Here is a 22,725-nt window from a genome sequence, read left to right as displayed (position 1 = left end):
TCCTCTTTTGTTCAGCTCATAGTTTGATTGATTTGGGTTCCCATTTTAGGTAAGCCTCCACACCACGCATGCAAGTCTGGATGTTTGTTTAGTACTCTTTCGCATTTGAGATCAGTTGGAACATGATACTTCTTCCATCCTATCTCACGCGTACATCAACTTCATTCAACAACTATTTGTCTCGTAGATGCGAACTAACCTTCATTTCTAAACTACGGCCACTTTTTTATTGCGTCGCTTGTTATATCCAGGAATAGGTGGATCGTCATCTGCAGTCATCATTGTGTTGTTGATCTTGTCCGCTGTCAGGTTTCCATACCACGGAAGCATCCATATGTTCCGTGTAAGCTTGGTAAGGATAATTCTCCGTCCTGCCGCAGACAAGTTTACTATTCAAGTTTAAATCTATTTTGATAAACAATGAATGTATGAAACGTTCACGTAATTGTGATTATGGTCAATGTAGTTTTCGACGTGTCTCTTGATTTCAAATGCGATAGGTGTTGAATTAGTGAAATACATCACAAAAACAACGTATACCTTTTGTGATTCTTGTATTGTCTTCGTCGTTGCTGGAATGGACAGGATATCGAGTTCTAACTTGGAACATTCGCAAGAATCACGGTGCATCAATTGTTAGAGATTTATTTTTATCTTTCTTTTTCTTATTCTTTTTTGAACGTGTTTACAACGTTTGAAGGGGACTAGACATTTCTTTCTCTTTGTTCTTGCTGCGGCTTAGAGGGCAAAGTAGTGCCCTCCTTGTTTCACTTCCGTCTTCCATGAAGGTGTCCACATCAACATTTTGTCTCAAGCTTTCATTTCGTTTTGTTGGTAAGTATGGAAGGTCTCAACAATGAATCTGAAATCTGACAAGGTACCCGAACAACCGCAGTTTGAAACACTTCTTGTTTGTCTTTTTCTTCCATTAGTGTGGCTGTTTTCGTCTTGGTGAAGGTGGGTTCTCTGTTCATGGTCGTCTTGAAATGTTTCTGAGTACGTTTAGCTTCCTCGTCTAAATCTGTATGGTGAAAAGTTATAAATATTGCATTACTTAGACGAACGGTTGACATATTTTTGTTATGTTCGATCCATCAACGATTGTAATTCTTCTTGTAGCTGTGACATCTCATTGAGAATAGTATAGAGGTAAATAAGGTAACGTTTTGCCCTGTTCTGTCGTTCCAAGTGTTTCTACTCACAGACAGGGTTAAATAACTCACAGCATCTATATATTGTACCCGTCCCACTTTCATGTTGGTGAGCTAGGCTCCGTTCATGGTAATTGGGGGACTTTATTTGGCTTGTTCTATATGTTAGCTGTATCCCGAGTAATCTTTAGTCATGAATTCAGCTTATCGATGGCAATTCCGTAACGCTGCGCGTCATCTTCTCTCCAAATGTCTTCGGAAGGGTTTAAGATTACCTCGGCACAATAGGGCAGAGGGCGGTGTCCTCGAAAGATTTATGACGTCCTCCTCGAATTTTAACACAGTTGGGATAATGAAAAAATACAGGCTTATGCACACACTTTTTCCAGGCCGATGAGCTACGCAGAAAGTAGGAACGAGAATGACAGTCTCATGTAAAGATTGAAAGTCGAACAAGATATAATCCACCAATTACATTTTGATATTGTGCTGATCTTTCTCGAAGTCTGTCTCCAGTTCATTGTGATATATTGGGATGTATCACTGTTGCTCAAAGTTTAACCTGCTGCTTTCACTTCTGGCATACGACATGATTTCTTTGAAATTTAAAGTTTAAGTAAAAGCAATAGGTATTAATTTTCCTTATGACTCTTTCTGAAATCATCCACCAATGGCAACGATAGAAAAGGAGGTGAAGCTAGTACTACGCAAGACCTTTTTCCTTGCAGCAACAACAGAAAATCATCCAAAGCTTAACTAAAGCCATTATATTATAGACGAAGGATATTTTTTGAAACTGCATTAGTAGACCTACTCACCACATTATCACTCCGCGTATACGACGTATGCGGAGCAGGTGAAGCCCAACAGCTATATTCTTTGCTTCAGCCGTATTCTTTATTTTTCCAAACTCTCCTGCAGTGATAAAGCGTACGAACGCTAGGGATCATATTTAACAAGTTAATGTCAAGGAACAAATCTACACCACTTCCAACTACCTTCTCTCCAGTCGACCTTCCGGACATGTTTGCAAATTTCTTTCGTGACAAAGTACAAACCATTAGAGATAAGCTTGACACCACAATTTCAATTGACTCGTCGTCACCATACAGTTGGGATACGGAATTTGAGCGGCAACCATTAGCAGCATTTCAAACTGTCTCTATGGATTTCGTACGTACAATCATGATGAAGAGTGCACCAAAGTCGTGTGATCTTGATCCAATTCCAACATCACTGCTGCTTGAGTGCTTAGATCCAGTAGTGCCTTCACTAACTGATGTTATTAATACCTCTCTCTCTCTCTCTCATCCGGGGAATTCCCATCATTTTTTCAAAACTGCCATTGTCATGTCTTTGCTGAAGAAACCAGCACTAGACCATAACGATTTAAAGAACTACCACCAAGTTTATAATCTCCTATTTCTATAAAAAATCTTAGAGAAAGTTGTTCTATCCCAGCTTGTATCTCATCTAAATTCAAACAGTCTTCTTAGCAATGTACAATCTGCATATCGCCCTTGCCACAGTACTGAAACTACTCTTCTAAAAGTAGTTAATGACATTCTCTCTGCGTTGGATAGCGGAAAGATTAGTCCTCACCCTCCCTGATTTGTCTGCAGTATTTGACACAATAGACCATGATATATTACTTCACCGTCTCCAGCATGTATTTGACATTCATGGTACAGCCTTACTTTGGTTCAAGTCCTTCTTAGTCAACAGGACACAAATTGTATCTGCAAATGGAATACACTCCAGCCCAGTTGATGTATGTTGTGGTGTTCCACAGGGGTCTGTTCTTGGACATGTTCTCTTCATTCTGTATACTCATTTGCTCTCAAGTGTCATAGATCATCATCCAGTGTCTCACCAATTGTACGCTGATGATACCCAAATATACAAATCTAGCCCCCCAACTGAAGTTGATGCTACCATTCAAGGTGTAGAGAGGTGCATTTCTGATGTGAAATCACGGATGACATGTAACAAGCTGCAGATGAATGATGATAAAACTGAGGCCATTCTGATTACAACACAAAGACTTTCTACTTCAGATCCTTTACCTCAAACAATAAATATCAGCAACGCCAACATTAAATTCACACAATCATTACGAAACCTAGGTGTTACTCTGGACAGTACTCTCACATTGCACCAACATGTCATCAACATATGCAAGGCTGCATATCTTAAGCTGAGATGCATCAGGTCAATTCGCAAATATCTTTCAGTTGATGCCACTAAAACACTTGTGTGTTCATTAGTACTTTCAAGACTGGACTATTGGAACTCAATTATGTCTGGTTCATCTCAATATCTTCTCCGGAGACTTCAAAAAGTTCAAATCATAGCTGCTCGGATCATACGTAGAGTATCAGGATCAGAGCACACATCCCCGCTGCCCTGTACCCTTCACTGGCTATCCATTCGATCCAGGATCAAACACAAAATTTGTTCTCTGTGCTACGTTTCACTGTTGGACTCTAGTCCAACATACCTATCCAACCTCACCCATGTGTATACACCAGCAAGATACTTACGCTCCTCTTCTGACAATCGTATATTCATTATTCCCACTATGAAAACAAAATCATATGGACAGCATTCTTTGGATACCAGGGCCCAGCAACGTGGAATGTATTGCCCATTGAACTTACACACAAAGACATAGTGATCACATTCAAGAAGGCTCTCAAAACTCACTTATTTCGACTGCATGAACAAACTTAAAGACCTAATAATGTTTCCTACCTTAAATATTCTCACTATTTTTATTTTTTATTTATTTATTTATTTATTTATTTATTTATTTATTTATTTATTTATTTTTTGTTTGTTTTTAATGTTTTCTCATTTCATGGTGTTTGTTTTTGTAATCATATCATTATATGTTTTTTATCTTATAGGTGTTGTCTTAGAGCTTCTAAAGATTAGGCGCTATACAAAGTCCTCATTATTATTATTATTATTATTATTATTATTATTATTATATGCAGCAGTTGACATTACGCGTCTACTACCTTGTAATTGGAAGAAAAACCAACGCTCGGATTGATTTTTTTTTGTTTTGGATTGGTGGAGAAGTCGCATTGTTTTACCAATTCTAAAGACAAACCATGCAAAGATGAGGTCTACGGTAAATACTTCGACCCTTGTTTCGAACATGCCATTTAGCCCAGGTTGCCTAGCACATACAAATACATAATTTGATCTGACCTAGATTATAGAAACGAATATATGGAAGAAATGATTTACGTGGAAAGGCACACGAGTGGGCCTTACTCTACGGAATTCGATGAGAAGAAGAGCAGTGAAGTGGTGCGGTGTGTGTTAAATAATCTTTGGTTACCAGCTTCATAGCCAACCAGGTCTATCGAAAACAGAGATACTAATCTTAATTCCCAAAACATTTTGTTGCTTAATGTTTCGAGTGTATGCGTTTACTTGTGCATCATGTTGACAAGGGCAAATGGAAAACCCTTTTACCACTTTTTTGTGGTAGTGTATTTGTATCTGTATACAAAGTTAATGGTAGTGTGTCTATGAACACATCATATCCTTGTATGTGATATTATGTTTGCATGCAAATGCATAGTAGTGTGCATATAACCAATACTAACATTCTCTGTGACAGTATGTTCACATGTAATTGTATAATAGTGTGTCTATAAACACTTGGCACTGATTCATCAATGTGATGTTACAAAAATGGGCTAACAGCAAATTATGTTTTAGATTCCATCTTTCCGATCAATCTACCAAAAGAAATTATCTTATTTAAACCCGAGTTTAAGGTTGAATCAAAGCAATCGATAGATTGTTTCCGTACATATTGCCTTCTTTTGATTACCTTGTCTTTCAGTTGTGGAGATGCCATGCTATTGGTGCCGAAGGCTGCAATGTCGACCAGATTTTGAGCCACATTATAGATTGGACAAAGAAAGATTAGTGTGAGAACATTTTGTTGGTGAAAAGACGTTTTCTTAATACCGTGAATGAGTTATATAAAATTGTTTTTTTGGAAGCGAAGATAGAATGGGAAAAATCCTGTTAGGTAAAATATAGAAATTTAGAAGATTTTTTAAATATATCATGAATTCAATTTACAAAACATTTTTTAAAAAGTTCTTAAAATATAAAACTGAATTTCAAAGTTATAAAATGATACATATAGGAAAAATAACCACATAAAACATATTACAATAGGTAGTTTTCCGAGTAATACTAATTACAAATCTTTCGCTTCTATCACCTTTGCAACTGAGGAGCAATTCAAGTGGAGGTATTAGGTTGGGCATGTACGCAACCAATCACACGGAAAGCTGGGAAACCAGAACATATAAGGTGGGTCTGGAATTAGATGCAGTTATTTTAAGAATGTTCAAAACGGATCGCTCTCTGAGGAAAAAGAAAGAAAGCAAAACAAGATATTAAGTAATTCTTCCGGAAAGAACATCTCAACTTTATCAAGGGCAATATTGTTTATAGGGACACAGTCTGATGGAAAATAATCTGGATATTATTTGTTTTCATTTGTGTATATATATATATATATATATATATATATATATATATATATATATATATATATATATATATATATATATATATATATACACCTAGTAAATATAGTAAATAATTTTAGTTCATACTCAGTCCGGATTATTATGACAGAAATCAATATATAAAGAAATAATTATAGAGAATTAAAGGTCATCATGTGGGTATGTCTGCTGCGCACTGTTGACTATAACCCCGACATATAACAAGATGTTTTTGGTAATATGTCAATAGCCGAGATAGTATAGGAGTCGGCGCTTACAGGCAAGGCGATGGGTGCAGTTTTACCAGCGGACATGGTTTTGAATCCCCGTAGAGTACGAATTACAGTTCTTTAATTTATCAGGCATACTAGTGTTGAATGACATGATAACACTTTCCGTTCAGTTTGGTATATTATTGTGTGCGCTGCAAACTTGAATTATAAGCATCTACAAATCACACATTTAAGTTGCCTCCGTATTACAAACATATGCTTATTTTCAAAACCCCGTTAGGTTTTAGAGCAAGTCTTTCCATAATGATATACCGCGATGTTTATCGAGAATTAAAATTAGCATATGATGATGAAATTAAGGAATTGTTTTAATGACACTTCTTCATTTCGTTTTGATGGCTAAGATGTTCAAAATGGCAATAATTATATACTTTATACAGCAATGGAAGAAATGTGACGATTAACTTGGTTTCTATTCAGAAGTTTTTTATTTTTGAATTACAAGTCATTTTCTATGTTTCAATACCAATAATCACGTTGACTATGCCGTCAACTCAAGTGTTGCCTTCACTAGGCTGATGTTGTCAAAGAATTGGTCAGATGCTATTTGTAACTCTTGCACGACAACACGGTAATCGTTCAAAGGATCCTCCTGTTGATCCCTTTCAGCTGCTCCTGTGAAGACAGACACAACCAAATGCCACAAATAAGTCCAAAAACTAGCATAGCCTCCAGAAGAAACCGTTGGTTGGACACAGGTTTTCATGACACTTAGGGATCTAATGATATTTGCCAACTCATTTCCAGAATTTATCGCCCCACATAAAAATAGCCCTTCCACTGATCCAGCAATTCTAATAATAGTTGTGGAAGACATTTTAGCAATCTTCATTTTCTCCTTATGGCTAGTGCCAGTTGATACAAGAATGTTGAAGAGTTCAGGATCCATTTTCTCTTCAACATCTTTCTTTTTCCCCTCTAGGTAAGTCTCCATCTCACCAAGCCTTTGAATGATCATGTCGCAATTGTCTCGGATGCTTTTGGAGGCATTGCTTTCTAGTTTGTCAAAATTCCGTCCAGGTAGATACTTATGCATGCAATCCATCAACTTGTTTGTCGCCAAAAAACAGTTGTCTACAAGGGAAAATAATTTGCCACTCAATCTAGCTATTTCGTCCTTTTTCGCCTGGTTACCCGAAAAGAATATGTCTGACCAAGACATGGCTTCAAAATCTGAAAACAAGGTATATATTAAAGAACGCATGCCTGAGAGTACCGAGTCAAATAATATCTCCACTGGTTACTTTATCACCATGATTTGGATACGTATGGAATGTAATAGCGACAACAACATTCATGATATTTGCAATAGGATGTTTTCTCATTAATATCAACAATCATAAAATAAAGACCAGTGCATGTTTTGTTTCTCATATATATATATATATATATATATATATATATATATATATATATATATATATATATATATATATATATATATATATAACAAAGCTAAATTGTTTTGGAACTTTAACAGTGAGTTTTATCAGTGTGTTTTAATTATGTTTGAATTGTTCATGTTGTACTCGGATTGCTACTGTTTAGACAAAAACATATCACTGACGTATATTATAATGTGGATTAGAAATTGTTAGCTCAGTTTTGGGATGTGTTAGGCGCATGAAGGAAAAAGAGCTGTTATGTGTGATATGCACTTTATTGTTGAATGGAATTAATTGTCGCTTGGTGTGTTCAAAATCCTAACTTGCATGGAAGTTGACATCAATTTTGTACTGATGGGTTGGATTTTAGTTTTTGCTTGGATATAAAATTCAATGATATTGTTAAATGTGTCTGGAGTTAGTGATCATAATCCAAAGTTTCTGGATTTTAAAAGGTAGATGTACTTCTGGGAAAATACGCACTTTAGACTTTCCTTCGTTACAGCTGGGTGGACCCGGTGTTTCCCTTAGGCGGATGTTACCTTTGAATTTTCTTGATCGAAATGTGGTTTTCTGGGAAACACTGCATATAACATGTTAAGCATTACATTAAATTGAAATAACTTTTATATGGTATCACTGACAATAGCATTAAAACATATTTCTTCAAAATCTTCATTTATGTTTTGCAGGAAATGTATGCTATTTTTTTTCTCTTCTTCAGAAACATGATTAACATTATAGAGAATTATGTGTTCATAAGTAAACATCAACAGAACCCTTTCCGTACTCTTGTGATATTTCATACATGTTTATATACTGTGATAATTTTACAATCTAAAGAGCAATATTGTATACACTAATTGCCAGTTTTAGTATATTAGTAAATATGTTAAAGTACATCACATGTACAGATGAAGTTCTATTAGATACCTCGTTAGCATTCGACAATAATGTAGCGGGACATGAGCTTTGCCCTAGTATATTTTGCACAATGGTGATATTCTTTTGATTGGTTTTACTTTCCCTTTCATTTGTTATGTAATGTCAACATAAGCATCAAAATGCCAGTGTAAACAATATATCGTTCCTTTGTCTACATTATCATCTGAACTTAAAAGTATGACATGTATTAACTGTATAAAATGCCTGAATTAATAATGTTGATAAATAATTTCATTAATTGTGTTACAAGTCTGCAAAGCATATATAAATATATGTTCAATACATTTGCAGAAATTGGAATGAAATGTTTTGCAAAATCTATACAAATTATAATCCATTCAAGTTTTAGTTTTTCTTGATTTCATTTTATTTATGTTTATTAAATTAATGAAAACTATTTATAATTTACTTTTAATCGTGTTCTTGGTTTCCAACTTCTCGAGTAGTGTGTCGTATAATATATTTAGACATACAAGGTATGATATCTTGCCTTTGATTAATTGACACATCAGTATTGGTTTTACCCAAATATTAACAATTCTTAATCTTCCTATCTTTGTTTGAATCTCTACCGGATATCAGTCAATTAATCAATCACTTTCAACCTATTCAATTTTTAAAGAATGCTTACTTTGTTCACACTGCAATTTTTTGTCCTAATTGATTGTCGTAATTTTTTAACAATAACCATTTTCTTATTATACATCTTTCTGGAATACAATATTTGTTGTTCCAAAAGCATAGTATATAATACAGCTGCATGTGCATACGATAATATCAGATTGTGTTATTTGCATTGTTTTGATCTTGCAAACTAAAAGCTATTTGTTATGCTTTTATGTGAGATCCCAATGCATTTATTTTAGTTTTCGAGAATTATTTCATATTTTTTAATTGATCGTTTTGGAAATTTGTTTTTCTATAATTCCATTATGATTTATGTTTCATAAGACTGTCTAATTACCAGATATTGCACTTTATTCAAGTTTCGGTCAAGTCCTTTCCTTTATGTCCAATTGTATTATTCTTAAGTGTTAATGGTCATGACTCCACATATATTTCATCTAGTATACTAATTCTGAAATTCTCTCGTTTACTGTCTTTTACATTTAATGCTCCCATTACAAAGTAACGTGTTTTTCCCGGTTATTGGAATAATCTATCATTTTACTATATTACTTTTTCCTTAAAATATATATGCATCCGACTTATGTCTTGAAGTGTCCTTTCTTAATAGTCCCTGCATGTTCTAATCTATACCCCAGAATGATGCAAACATGTATGAATAAATATCCTGGTGTCTTAGTTCAAAATGAATAAACTTTTTTCAAGGCAAGTAAAACTTCTTTCTTTTGTTTTCGTTGAGACTTCGCTACACATCTAAGGTATAGGCTGTTAATAATATCTACAACATTTCGTTGCATTTATCTTATCAATAGTCATGTAGTTTTTCCAAACCAGTCCTGGGTTTTGTACAAAATCACCACACTAATATGATACAGAATGGCATAACTTTACGTTATTCAACACATTTTATGTGGTATCCATTTGTCGCATTTTTCTTCATTTACCAATCATTTGTGTTGGCATTTTCATTAGGCAAGGTAGTGAAACCAGTCCAATGTTTCACACTTAATTACTATTATTCAGTACAAGCGTTATAGTGCGTATCGTTGCTAAGTAACTCCAAAAAACATGCGCGATCATATTTGCATAGTATGTGTTGAAATAAAAGAATCTGCTAAAACTCAAACGTCTATTTTTTTTTTAATGGCTGAGGTAATGGGATCATACATGTTCATCGTCATGTTTAGTGGCAATGAACGTTCTGAATATTATTCAGCACGTATTTTTGGCATTGTCCTTTACACTAGATAGGATTGAGTAGGTGCATCAATGAAGCTACAAAATGAAGAGACAACTCGCAGATAAAAGACAATACAAATAATTTAAAAAAAAACAAATAAAATTTAAAATATATTTTTATTGTCACGAATGACTGTCAGAATAAAAAAGGAATTGCTTGCTTGTCCTTTTTAAAGGAATTTTAAACACTGTACACACAATATCAAGTTTAATAAGAAGAAGCACAAGAAGTTGTAAAGTGAATCTTGTTGTACTAGTAAACGTACTAGTAACAATACTACATGGTTAATTCCTAAAGATATGCATTAACAGTGCCCTATTTCCCACCACTGATTTTATGATCTCTAAAACCTGATGTAGCAACAATACTACATAGCTCTCTACCAAACCCATGTAGTAACAATACCATATTTCTAGGCATTGATTTGTTTTCTTCAAAATCTGACGTAGTAACAATACTACATAGCCTTCCACCAAACCCATGTAGTAACAATACCCTATTTTTAGGCATTGATTTGTTTTCTTCAAAATCTGATGTAGTAACAATACTACATAGCCTTCCCCCAAACCCATATAGTAACAATACCCTATTTCTAGGCACTGATTTTGTGATCTCCAAAGCCCTGATGTAGTAACAATACTACATAGCTCTCCACCAAACCCATGTAGTAACAATACCCTATTTCTAGTGCACTGGTTTTGCGATTTCCAAACCTGATGTAGTAACAATACTACATAGCCTTCCCCCAAACCCATGTAGTAACAATACCCTATTTCTAGGACACTGGTTTTGTGATTTCCAAGCCTGATGCAGTAACAATACTACACAGCCATCCACCAAACCCATGTAGTAATATTACCCTATTTCTAGGCACTGATTTTGTGATCTCTAAAACCTGATGTAGCAGCAATACAAGATAGCTCTCCACCAGACCCATGTAGTAACAATACCCTATTTCTAGGCACTGATTTGTTTTCTTCAAAATCTGATGTAGTAACAATACTACATAGCCTTCCACCAAACCCATGTAGTAACAATACCCTATTTCTAGGGCACTGATTTTGTGATCCCAAAGCCTGATGTAGTAACAATACTACATAGCTCTCCACCAAACCCATCTAGTAATATTACCCTATTTACATGTGACATTGTAAAGCAGAGTCTGTGATCTCCAAAATATGATGTAGTAACATGCTACATTGTCAATCACCAAATTTGTGTAGTAAGATTACTTTATTTCTAGGTCACATTGTAATACTAATTGTCTTTATTTCCAAAACTTGATGTAGAGATAATACTACATTGTTCATTTAGTTGTATTACCCTATTTCCATTTAACAGTGTAACACTAACTTATTTGATTTGCAAAACCTGGTGTAGTAAAAATACTACATCGTTAATTCCAAAGCACAAATAGCAACATTACCCTATTTGCATTGTAACAGTATACCATTCATTTGGTTGTTTAAAATATCTGATGTAAGATTACTAGATCTATGCCTCACACTGCCTCCAGAATATAAAAAAATGATGTGTTGTTATTCCTATATGACTTGAACTTTGTGTTTAATATTAGTTGTAAATGCTTATTATATAATTATATTACTCTACTGATTATCAAAGGTACTACCCTCCCAAGTGGAGACTGCCCATGGTAGTAATAATATAATCCATCATATGCCTATGTGTAAATTATGAAAATTCCATCCTTGGCTCAGAATTTAAAGTGGTACACAAGGTGGTGCTGAGTGTTTGATGCAGATCTGTAATCCCTAGGGGAAAATTTCTATCCCAGATCAAAGCACAACGATTATTATTTTCTGACACATTTTAATCAAAATGGGAGTCCATGTCAAAAAGGCATACTGTTAATATTGCAGCAACTTTGAAACTTTCATTACCTAATGACAGAGCTTAAAAAGTTAGATTTACACTGAACTATTCAGTGGAAACTTTCAGTGATGTTCCTTTTAGCTTTCAAAGAACACAAACAGTAGTTAAATGATACAAATGTGAAGAGGTCACAAAAATAAGTCCACTTTTATTGATAAGATTAATCAAGATGGACAAAAATAATGACATAGTTCTCATTCAACTTTGAGATACAATTGATTTACCCTTCAGAAAAGATACAATAAGAATGTATATTTTATAAACAAAACAACAATTACAACAGCTTTTTCAGCTTAAAATGCTTGTTTTGACTACTGGGAAAATATGTTCAGGTGATGATGCAAATGAAGACATATTTGATATTTTGTGTGTTCCCAGTAAATGTTGTTGTTGTTGATGTTGTTGTAGGGTTTAACACCATTTTTCAGCACACAATAGGCTATACATGGCGGCCAGTATTAATGGTGGAGGGAGAACCCGGGAAATCCCCAGAAAGAACCACCGACCCTCGAGAAGCTACTGGCAAGCTTTCTCACATACCCACATTGGCCGCCCAGTAAATGTGTATATGAATGTGATAATATCACTATATTGCCAAACATACCATATGCCTAATTAAATTTAAGGTGATTCCTGAATACATTTACATATCATTTGATATTTGCTTATACCAAGAAGTGCTAATGTTAAATGTGACTAGTTATAGATTTTATTTTGAAATAATATCTGGATACAAAGAAAGATGTCACCCTTACATCAAGTTTGTCATCCTGAAGATCATGCTAAGCCTTCTTTCCATGATCAATGCATAGATAGATACCTAACAAGTGTGTCACTTTAAACTGAATAATGAACATTTGTTCCAGATAATAAGGGCTGTTCCATTAAAACATATGTGGGGAAAAAGGGAAGGTACTTTTAAAGTGGGGTACTCACCCATAGATGCTATTTAGAAATTTCTTATAATTTTAATATGAACTCGTTGAAATCAAAGTACTATGGCATATATTTTTTAAAAACTGCCTTCCCTGGGTACCATGTATGTTTAAATGGAACAGCCCTAATGGTTACAATAGCGCAAACATATTTTTCATTGAAATTATATCTTTGGTGACATGTCCAAACAATTTACATGCTAGATAAGCTGTATATATAATATGTTTGCATTTTTATCTAGCTTCATTGATATTTTGTGTATGCCAATTTCTCTTTTTGCACTTTTGCTATTGGTTCTTTACAAAATATAAAGTGTTTTCATCTGAAAAAATGGCCAGATACAAAAATTTGTGGGTGTATTCAACAAGAGCTAACTCTTGGTCTGTGCATTCTGATCCTTTTCCTTCCTGCAATCAAAGATAGAAAAAAATTAATTTGTTACTTCTAATCTAAAAACCAACTGCATAAAATCTGTGAAGATGAAATAATTAATGAGATCGTTGAGTCATTGTGCTTATGGTATATGGGCAATTCTTTCCTGGTAGCTGGGTCCAAGTACGCAAATAAACTTTGTCCATAGGATTCTTTTAAGGATATAATCTTGAGAAACATATAAATGTTGAATTTTCGGTCACAAATGTCCTAAAGACAGAAGGCTCATAGACCCACTACATGAATGAGTAAACCTCTGTAAACTTTACATCGGCATAAAGATACATATCATGGAGATAAATGATTGATTTGTATTGAATTGTACAATGGAATTTAATAAAGTTAGTCAGAATCAGCCGAAAAATCACTAACATTTATTTGCAAAATTATAAGCAAAATAATGTGTGCATTTGGAATTAAGCTAACAAAGTACACCGCTACCTCAATAACTCATGCCCTGATAACTTGCAAACCCGCATATTATTAATTCCAATTAATTAATTCGTAACACGTGATAGGTTGTTGAAACCAGTTGGAACGATCTTTCATATGTTGGACATTTTGAAAATAAATGTTATTTAAACAGAATAACGAACAAGTTCATTAGAAAAAGCACGTTATTAAAAATTAATATCGACATGATTGTAAAATGATGAATTGGTCAATAAACAGCACAGTTCCATAACACTGCTCCCCCCCCCAGTTTTCTTGATATCAAAGGGATTTTTTTTCCTCAATTTTTGGAGTTCCCTTGGTAACTCACATCCTGCTTAAAGTGTGGTCTATGTTTGTGGACCTCGTTATGAAGTACTTTTATAATCATTTATCCAATATATATAAAATTATGTCTTTTGTATTCTTCCTACCAGTGTCCAATATTCATAGCATATATTGAAGAGGTTCTTTTTTACTTAATTCTCCACAAATGCTTCAAATATGAATAAATATATGGTCGAAGTATTTAACATTACCGGACTTGCAACTGTGTATCTTTCATAATGACCAAATGGAGAATATCTTCCAACTCTTATTACCCAGCCTAATGATGTCATTGTCTTTTAGACTAAAGGTCTATTTGGGTTATTATTGTGGTACTAGTCACAATACATCAAATTCGTATATAAAATACCTTGAAAGAATATTTACTGATATCAATAAGGCCATTCTTAAGCTTAAACTCAATCTGCAACTCAGTTAAAGCCAACACATTTTACATACATAACTGATATAGCTAATCACATCTACTGTATAAATTGAAAACAAAAAGTATGACTTGGAAAAAATTCTCATATAAAATATTCATCCATCTTTAAAAGAAAGTAATTTACTAGTTTAGAATTAACCAGTTTGATGTCATTTTGTTTATGGAAATTACATTATATAAGATTAAAAAAGTCAACTGAAAATATAACTATCAAATTAAAAGAAAATATTAAATCAATTGTTAAATATCATGACATTGAAAACATACCTTTGCATGTTGTCTGACTGCTGTTGCATATATTGGAAGTATCTTCTTTTCTGTCATCAATACATCTTTCAAAATAAAAATATTGTCTTTTATCCCCCACTTATCTTTCTGTGCCATTTGGCTCTGCTGTTTATTGGTGTGATCCCTCTCAGACTTGTATCAAAGAAGGGCCTCCCATGTCACTTCACTAAGGATGGAGTTTCAGAAATAACCAGGCAAAATGATATCAGTTTGCCTTTTATGAGAAACCCAGTTACTGGAATGGAGGACATGAAGGCTATCATATTTCAGATTATCAATGTCAGTTTGTTGGAATCCAATTGACTGTAATTGCTACAAAGAGAAACCTGTTGATATGTGATTCTGCAGCTGTTCCCCTGTAGCTGTGCAGGGTCACCTGAATGGGGAGTTTTCAGAATTAGATTTTGAAAATAAAAAACATTTTAACACAATTAAGCAAAAACAATTGGGGAAGACAGATATATATATATATATATATATATATATATATATATATATATATATATATATATATATATATATATATATATATATATATATATGTATATATATATATATATATATATATATATATATATATATATATATATATATATATATATATATATATATAAAATTGACCCAATTAGATGTTCAGGACATTATAACTTCATTGTATTTTATACTTTCCACACTTTGTAACACTTTGTACTTGAACATGCTGTCTTACAACAATTCCAAGTACAAGAAATTCACATATTCTGTCTATATCATTATTGGCTATGTATGTATTTATGGAAATGTGTTGTAACTGTGCATGGGAAAGACTATATGTATGTATGTATGTATGTATGTATGCATGTGTGCATGTGTGTATGTGTGTGTGTGTGGATGGATGAATGGATGTGTGTGTATGTATGTATGGATGGATGGATAGATGAATGGAAGAATGGATGGATAGATGGATGTATGTATTTGTGTATGTATGTATGGATGGATGGATGGAAGAATGGATGTATATATGTATGTATTTGTGTGTGTATGTATGTGTGTGTGTGTGTGTGATTGTGTGTAATTTCACCTAGTAAAACAACCTGTGATGGCTCATTTCATAGGGAATTAGACTCATAATCCTAGCATTCAAGCTTTGACAGTCTGCTCAAGCCAGCATTGGGCTAACCGCTTTAGTGTGTCCTTGGGAAAAGTATTTGGTTATAATGGTGCTGACAAAACCAACAAAAGCAAAACACAAAAACTCCGGCTCTGTCGGTCAACAATATAATAACTAATGAAGCAGACTCCAAGAACAGATACTTACATTAACAAGGAAAACAAAATTAACCTCTGGGTTTTTATCAACTCATTATAGTACCTACCTTGATATATAAAATCAAGTTATTGTATGCTATGTGCTATCTTATCACTGTGAACATCATTTCATTGTCAAGATAACCTGTATATGAATTTTTCTACTTCATAATTCTTGTTCCCAATTGCATTTAGAGATTACTTTTCTAAAAGGTTTGCAATGGTAGTTATATCGAGTATTCTCTGGCTCATGTAAAGTTACAAATGGTTACATTGTTCAAGACCACTCTCGTGGCCTAGTGGTTAGAGCATCTGCCTTGGATGCGGGAGGTCATTGGTTCGATCCCCGGCCAAGTCATACCAAAGACTTACAAAATTGGTATTAACAGGTGCTTCACTTGGCGCTCAGCATTAAGAGGCTAGTGTTAGGACTGGTTGACCTGGTGTCAGGATAACTTGACTGGGTGGGACATCATGCTACATGTTTGCGTCATGGTGCTGCAGTGCTAGACATCACTATAAACTGCCACACTGCAGACATCATACATCATAGTGATATGACTGAAAAATTGTTAAAGCTACATTAAAAATTCAAATCACACACACACATAATTTGTCACGCCAGCATAAGTTGTCAGCTGAGTGATATACCATACCTTATCTTCATTCTATATTCAGAGTGATGCTCTTTTCAAATGGAGAGGGTTAACATTAGAGGCAGAATGGTTCAAACACTAACTCTGTTCAACACTGACCCATGGGAATTAGTTAATGAAGATATCCTTGACACACAGGGTGTTAGGCTGAAAATTGTTTCAGCTGTTAGTACAAGTATCAACCACAGTTATCTCTAATCTGTGTTACTAAATATATTTGCTGGTCCTGATTTTCCAATGATACATCAGTCTCTGTTAATTATCATAGCACCTGCCTTAGTTGCATGGTTTTCAAAGCATCAGTGCTTGTAGTTCCCAGTCAGCCTTTGTTTAGAGAAGATGACAATAAAGATCTAAACATAATCAACAATTTCATGTGCATGACTCCCCTACACCTGTATAAAAGTGTACAATAAATAACAGATTGGAACTTGCTGTTTAGTAAAGGCATTCAAGTAAAAGCTATCAGAACCATACTGAATTATTTTCAAGCAAATATGTCAAGGCATAACCACTTACATACAGAACCATGTCTAGTCTAACATGATTGTCATACCAAAATGAATTTTAAGCCAAAAAACACTCAGCCCTCACAAGTTTTGATTCCCATTCCTCTCTCTCTCTCTCATTGATTTATGCTCCAGTATAAACAAAATAAGCATTGTACTCAAATTTATAATGCTGTAGCTATTATTTTTTCAAACTGTATGACATTTTCTGCATCAGTGTGCTTCTAGCAAACACGCTTGCAGACAACAATATCTTACTACAATAAATGATTATGTATAGTAACAATATAGTAATTTTGATTGGTTCAGTTTATTTAATGCAATTACATGTAGCAAACAGTATCTTTTCCTCTAAACAGTGCTGATGTCATAAACTATCCTAACAAATAGGTTTAAGATTGTGTCTTGTCAGTTTTGCAAGCAAATCATAGATCACTTCTCCATCCAAATGTAAAAATTATATGAAAATATATCCAAGAAGGTCAGTCTCATGATAGCTTATAACTATGTTTTAAAAAAGTGTTTTTTCTGATGCATTTAAAGGTTTGAACCGAAATCTAATCTCAATTTCCTCTAATCTCTCCATCTTGAACCCAAATAACATTCAATTCTAAATGTTTTGGGTTTTGTGATGGCTATTTTATGTCATATGTATTAGTATTGTATTGATTACCTGGAATGACTGCTGATCATTCAGATATTATTGCTAATCATTTAAAAAAATTGGTAACAGTGAGTTACCCCTCAACCTCACTTCATAACACTAAGCTTATTTAGCTAGCTGTACAAATTGTACTAACAGATTGAAAATTTGCATAAAATGTCTCACTCACAGTCTGGATTTCTTCAAAAGCCTGTGATGAAATGAAGCAGTCTAATTAATATATCTGCCATGGATAAAGCCAAATGCATTACATGTCCCATTGTCTGCTATTCTTAGATATAATACAGATTAATATTAATACTATCTTTGCTCATACTGTATGCAGTGGTAATATTATATCTTATGGTTTGTGTGTCTACTAGTCATTTTAAAACTAGACAGGCACAAGTTTTAAAACTTTGCAGTGATTCTGAAAATCACGGTATCATTGTTACTTATTATTGCATGTAATGGTGGATAAAACGGTGAACTAATTCTTAGGTATGATACAGAGTAATATTAATAATATTAATAATATATTTGCTCATACTGTATGCAGTAGCATGTAGTAATATGATATCTTAAGGTTTGTGTTTCTACAAATCATTTTAAAACTAGACTTGCACAAGTGTTATAACTTTGCAGTGATTCTGAAAATCATGGTATCATTGTTACTGATTATTGAATGCAATGGTGGATAAAACGGCAAACTAATTAAAGGTATTATACATGCCTGAACGTCATGCAAACACAAGAGTATATCACATTTGTGTCAGCAGGAGTAACATATATGTTTCACTTGATTTTAGAAATTGAATTTGCTGTAATTCTCACCATTTTACAGTCTGTACATGTTTTGTAGATTGCAATTAACCATTTATTGTTTTCTAATGAATTATGGACTTCCACTTAAGTAATTTACTGCAAGCTGACTGTTACTCTTAGTACAATGTGACTCACTCTTTACTGCACACTGCTCCGATGGCCTAGTGGTAAAAGCATCTGTCTTGGATGCGGGAGGTCATGGGTTAAATCCCCAGCCGAGTCAAACCAAAGACTTACAAAAATGGTTCTAACAGCTGCCTCACTTGGCTCTCAGCATTAAGAGGTTAGTGATAGGACTAGTTGGCCTGGTGTCAGAATAATGTGACATGATGCCCCAGTGCTAGACATCACTTTAAACTGCTACACTACAGACATCATAGCGGCATGACTGGAAAATTGTTAAAGCTACATTAAAAATCCAAATGACACACACACACACACACTTTAGTGCAATGTGACTTCCACTCTTTACTCCAATGTGACTGTCACTCTTTACTTCAAGGAGACTTGCTCTTTACTGCAGTTTGACCATGACTTTTTAATAAGTGTGACTGTCACTTCTGGTGCAGTGTGACTGTCACTTTTTACTGCAGTGTGACCCACTCTTGGTGCAGTGTGACTGTCACTCTTTACAGCAATGTGACATACACCCTTGGTGCAATGTAACTGTCACTCCTAAGCTGTTATGTGACTGTCAATCTTTACTGCAATGTGACTGTCACTTTTGGTGAAATGTGTCACTCTTTACTGCAGTGTGACTGTCACTCTTGGTGAAATGTGTCACTCTTTACTGCAGTGTGACTGTCACTTTTGGTGAAATGTGTCACTCTTTACTGCAGTGTGACTGTCAATCTTGGTGAAATGTGAGTGTCACTCTTTACTGTAGTGTGACTGGCAATCTTTACTGCAATGTGACTGTCATTCTTGTTGAAATGTGACTGTCACTCTTTACTGCAATGTGACTGTCACTCTTGGTGCAATGAGACTGTCTGTTTTGGCAGACACACATACCTGGTCATACATTTACTTAAAATAGCTATCATTTACTTATGAAAATTACAGAATTCATAGAATGTATGCTCTGTGTTGCATTCTTTAAGGTCAATAAAAACAAAAACAAAAACTGAAACAAGAACATCAGTGGCACTATTACATTCATATCTACTAAGGAATACCATCTTTATTATGCTTTAACTAGATCTGTATATATGTATGTTAACACAAAAGTCATTGTGTCCATTAAGTCATTATTAGTCCTAGGTTCAACAAAATGAGACTACAGTTCAGCCAAAACTTGATAAAATATAACCATTGTGTACATTTTTCCAAGGAGAATCAATCTGGTTTGTATTTGAAACTTTCTCAAGTTTTAAACTTCGTTGCAGGTTTTATCAGGAATATATTGAGTATGTGTGTAAAATGAGGAATCATTAACAAAGATAACACCCATATGTATACATTAAGTAATTTCTTGCATGTTTGTTTCAGCCATGTATACATATTTGGATAGTTTGAGTACCTTTTGTGATATTGTATTAGATTTAATTCAGTTTTCTTTGAATTAAATGTAGCCAACCAAATTTGGGACCATTCCTATATCCTTACACATTAACTGAGTTTAAGTTTCAAAACAGTGATTTCTTTTATTCAGGAAGGAGAGACTTTTTCAGTTAAAATCTACTGAAATGAAATGATTAAGTTTAGTGGATTGGGCTATCTCGATACTAAATTCAAGTTCCTCCCAAGCAGCTATGTTATAATTAGGTGATCATCATATTCATGCAGCTACTACCTTCTTTCCTGTATTATTTAGTTCTAACCATGTGCATTCAAGGTCAGAAATGTCCAAGTCACACTTTAGAACAGTCTGAATGTTGTTTTTTTTTTAATGCTTGCATCACACTCAAGTGTAACCTTTCCTTCCTGTATTTCATCATTTAGAATAACATGCTTAAGCCACATCTCAGCAAAAATCACTACATTAGGCAAGAGAAAGTAAATATGTGTGTTTCTGGTTGGCTGACCATCTGTTTTTTGTTGCTGACCCCTATCACTTTTTCCCCCTGGAGTATTCTTTTTAAATCCCAAATATATATATATATATATATATATATATATATATATATATATATATATATATAATAGTGCAATATTAAATATACTTTTTGGGCCTCAGACATTATTGTCTATATCATGCTAACCCAGGGTGGCATAGGCCGGTATCCAACCTGCAAACTAAGCTCTCTCTCTCTGTATCAAATCAATGTTACATCATATATGGTGTACATTAAAGTACATAATATTATAATAATTTCAATATGTTTGCGAACTGGGCTTAGGTTATATCAATGTCAACAAAAGTAAGATCCTAATAAAAAAATACATTACTATGACAATAAAAAGAAACATTACTGGTAAAGAATGACCTATGTAAAAATAAGTTTATGTGCATCAGATCAAATAACCAAACACATGGTAGGTAACATTTGGCATTACAATGTGCTGATCACATTGTATAATTTTAAAATATATTAAATAATTAATATGAATAATAATAACAGGATTGTAAATATTGTCCTAAGATAGGGATCCAAATACATGTAGCATCCAAGCTAAAATCTTGCATTACAAAATTTCAAAACTGTTGTATGCATCTGTGAAAGTTGATTTGCACAAATGTCATACAACCTTATGCCAACAATTCTAACAGAACAGTTTGGGAAAACACCACTGCCATAAAAGAAAGGGTCATTTGTTTTTATATTTCCCTGAACATAGACTACAGTTGTTCAGGGAAACATCTGACGGACTTCATCATAATTCATTGTGGCACATTACTTTACAGGGAGTATTGGTTAACACTGTTATATAGCATTATATTCTAAGCCCAATACAGAACTTAATATTGGCTACTGTACAGAAGGAAAAAGAAAGAGGGAGACAAATATGTCAGTCTCTTAAGGAAAGAGGGTGCAAAACAAAAAGAACAGAGTGAGAGTGACAAAAAGAGCATATGTTTATTATAAGCATTTTCTACATGTACACATATTTAGCATACAAACAATATCAACACAAACACTTAGACAATATACACACATATACTTATGTGGTCATGCACATTTGCATGTTATCACTAGACTAAACATTTGCTTGTTATTACAAGCTTTATAAAGTTGACAATATTTGCATTCTGTTACTATTTTAAATAATTATTTTCCCTTATTACTAATCTCATATGAGACAAAGAGCACTTTAACAATTTATTGCATTATTACCTTTGAAATTGCTCTACTTTACTGATGTATATATACAACTGCTAAATGTTTCTTTTCCTTTCAACAAAAGCATTAGGGGCCCCAAGTGGCTGAATGGTCTAAAGTGCTCTCCCTTATGGATCACTGCCACCTCACCTCTGTTTGCGTGGGTTCGAGTCTCGGATTCAGCTAATGTGGGTATGTGAGAAAGCTTGCCAATAGCTTCTCGTGGGTCAGTGGTTCTTTCCAGGGTTTTTCCCGGTTCTTCCTCCACCATTAATCCTGGCCACCATCTATAGCCTACCATGTGTTGAAAAATTTCTTTAAACCCTACAAAAACAACAACAACAACAACAACAACAAAAGCATCAAATAAACAAGGCCATACCGACAACTGTAAAAGTAAATATTTAACTACTCTGAATTTGCTTTCATAATTAAGCTTGACCATATTGTCTAACTCTATAGAGAATGTAATACATGTACCTACATACCTAAAATAAGATGCATTCCATTCTAAATGATATTCTTCACAGTACCTTATTGTACTTTATATAAATACACATTTAATTTTTTTTCCACTATTTATACAGAGTCCAGAAAATTTACA

At 33.9% G+C, this 22,725-nt stretch overlaps 1 protein-coding gene across 4 annotated transcripts in view; it reads right to left on the bottom strand.

Annotated features, from left to right (window-relative positions):
- LOC149769507 (single-pass membrane and coiled-coil domain-containing protein 3-like) overlaps positions 1 to 22,725 on the bottom strand; it is a 67,471-nt gene that overhangs the window by 32,471 nt on the left and 12,275 nt on the right. For 2 of the 4 annotated variants that reach the window (XM_089949870.1, XM_089949868.1), the window contains exon 2: positions 6,401 to 7,164. The exons of 1 other annotated variant lie outside the window; for it this stretch is intronic. In XM_089949870.1, the coding sequence (XP_089805996.1) occupies positions 6,473 to 7,153 (681 nt within the window). In that variant the 5' untranslated portion in view covers positions 7,154 to 7,164 and the 3' untranslated portion in view covers positions 6,401 to 6,472. Of the gene's footprint in view, positions 1 to 6,400; positions 7,165 to 7,859; positions 7,960 to 22,725 lie in introns of those variants that run through there. One more of the 4 variants, XM_089949869.1, reaches the window with a different exon arrangement.

Source organism: Sinohyriopsis cumingii, unplaced genomic scaffold (assembly GCF_028554795.1).
Source record: "Sinohyriopsis cumingii isolate HCF-2022 unplaced genomic scaffold, ASM2855479v2 utg003634l, whole genome shotgun sequence".
NCBI lineage: Eukaryota > Metazoa > Mollusca > Bivalvia > Unionida > Unionidae > Sinohyriopsis > Sinohyriopsis cumingii.
Note: the sequence above shows the minus strand (reverse complement) of the source record. Positions and strands in the feature narration are given on the sequence as shown.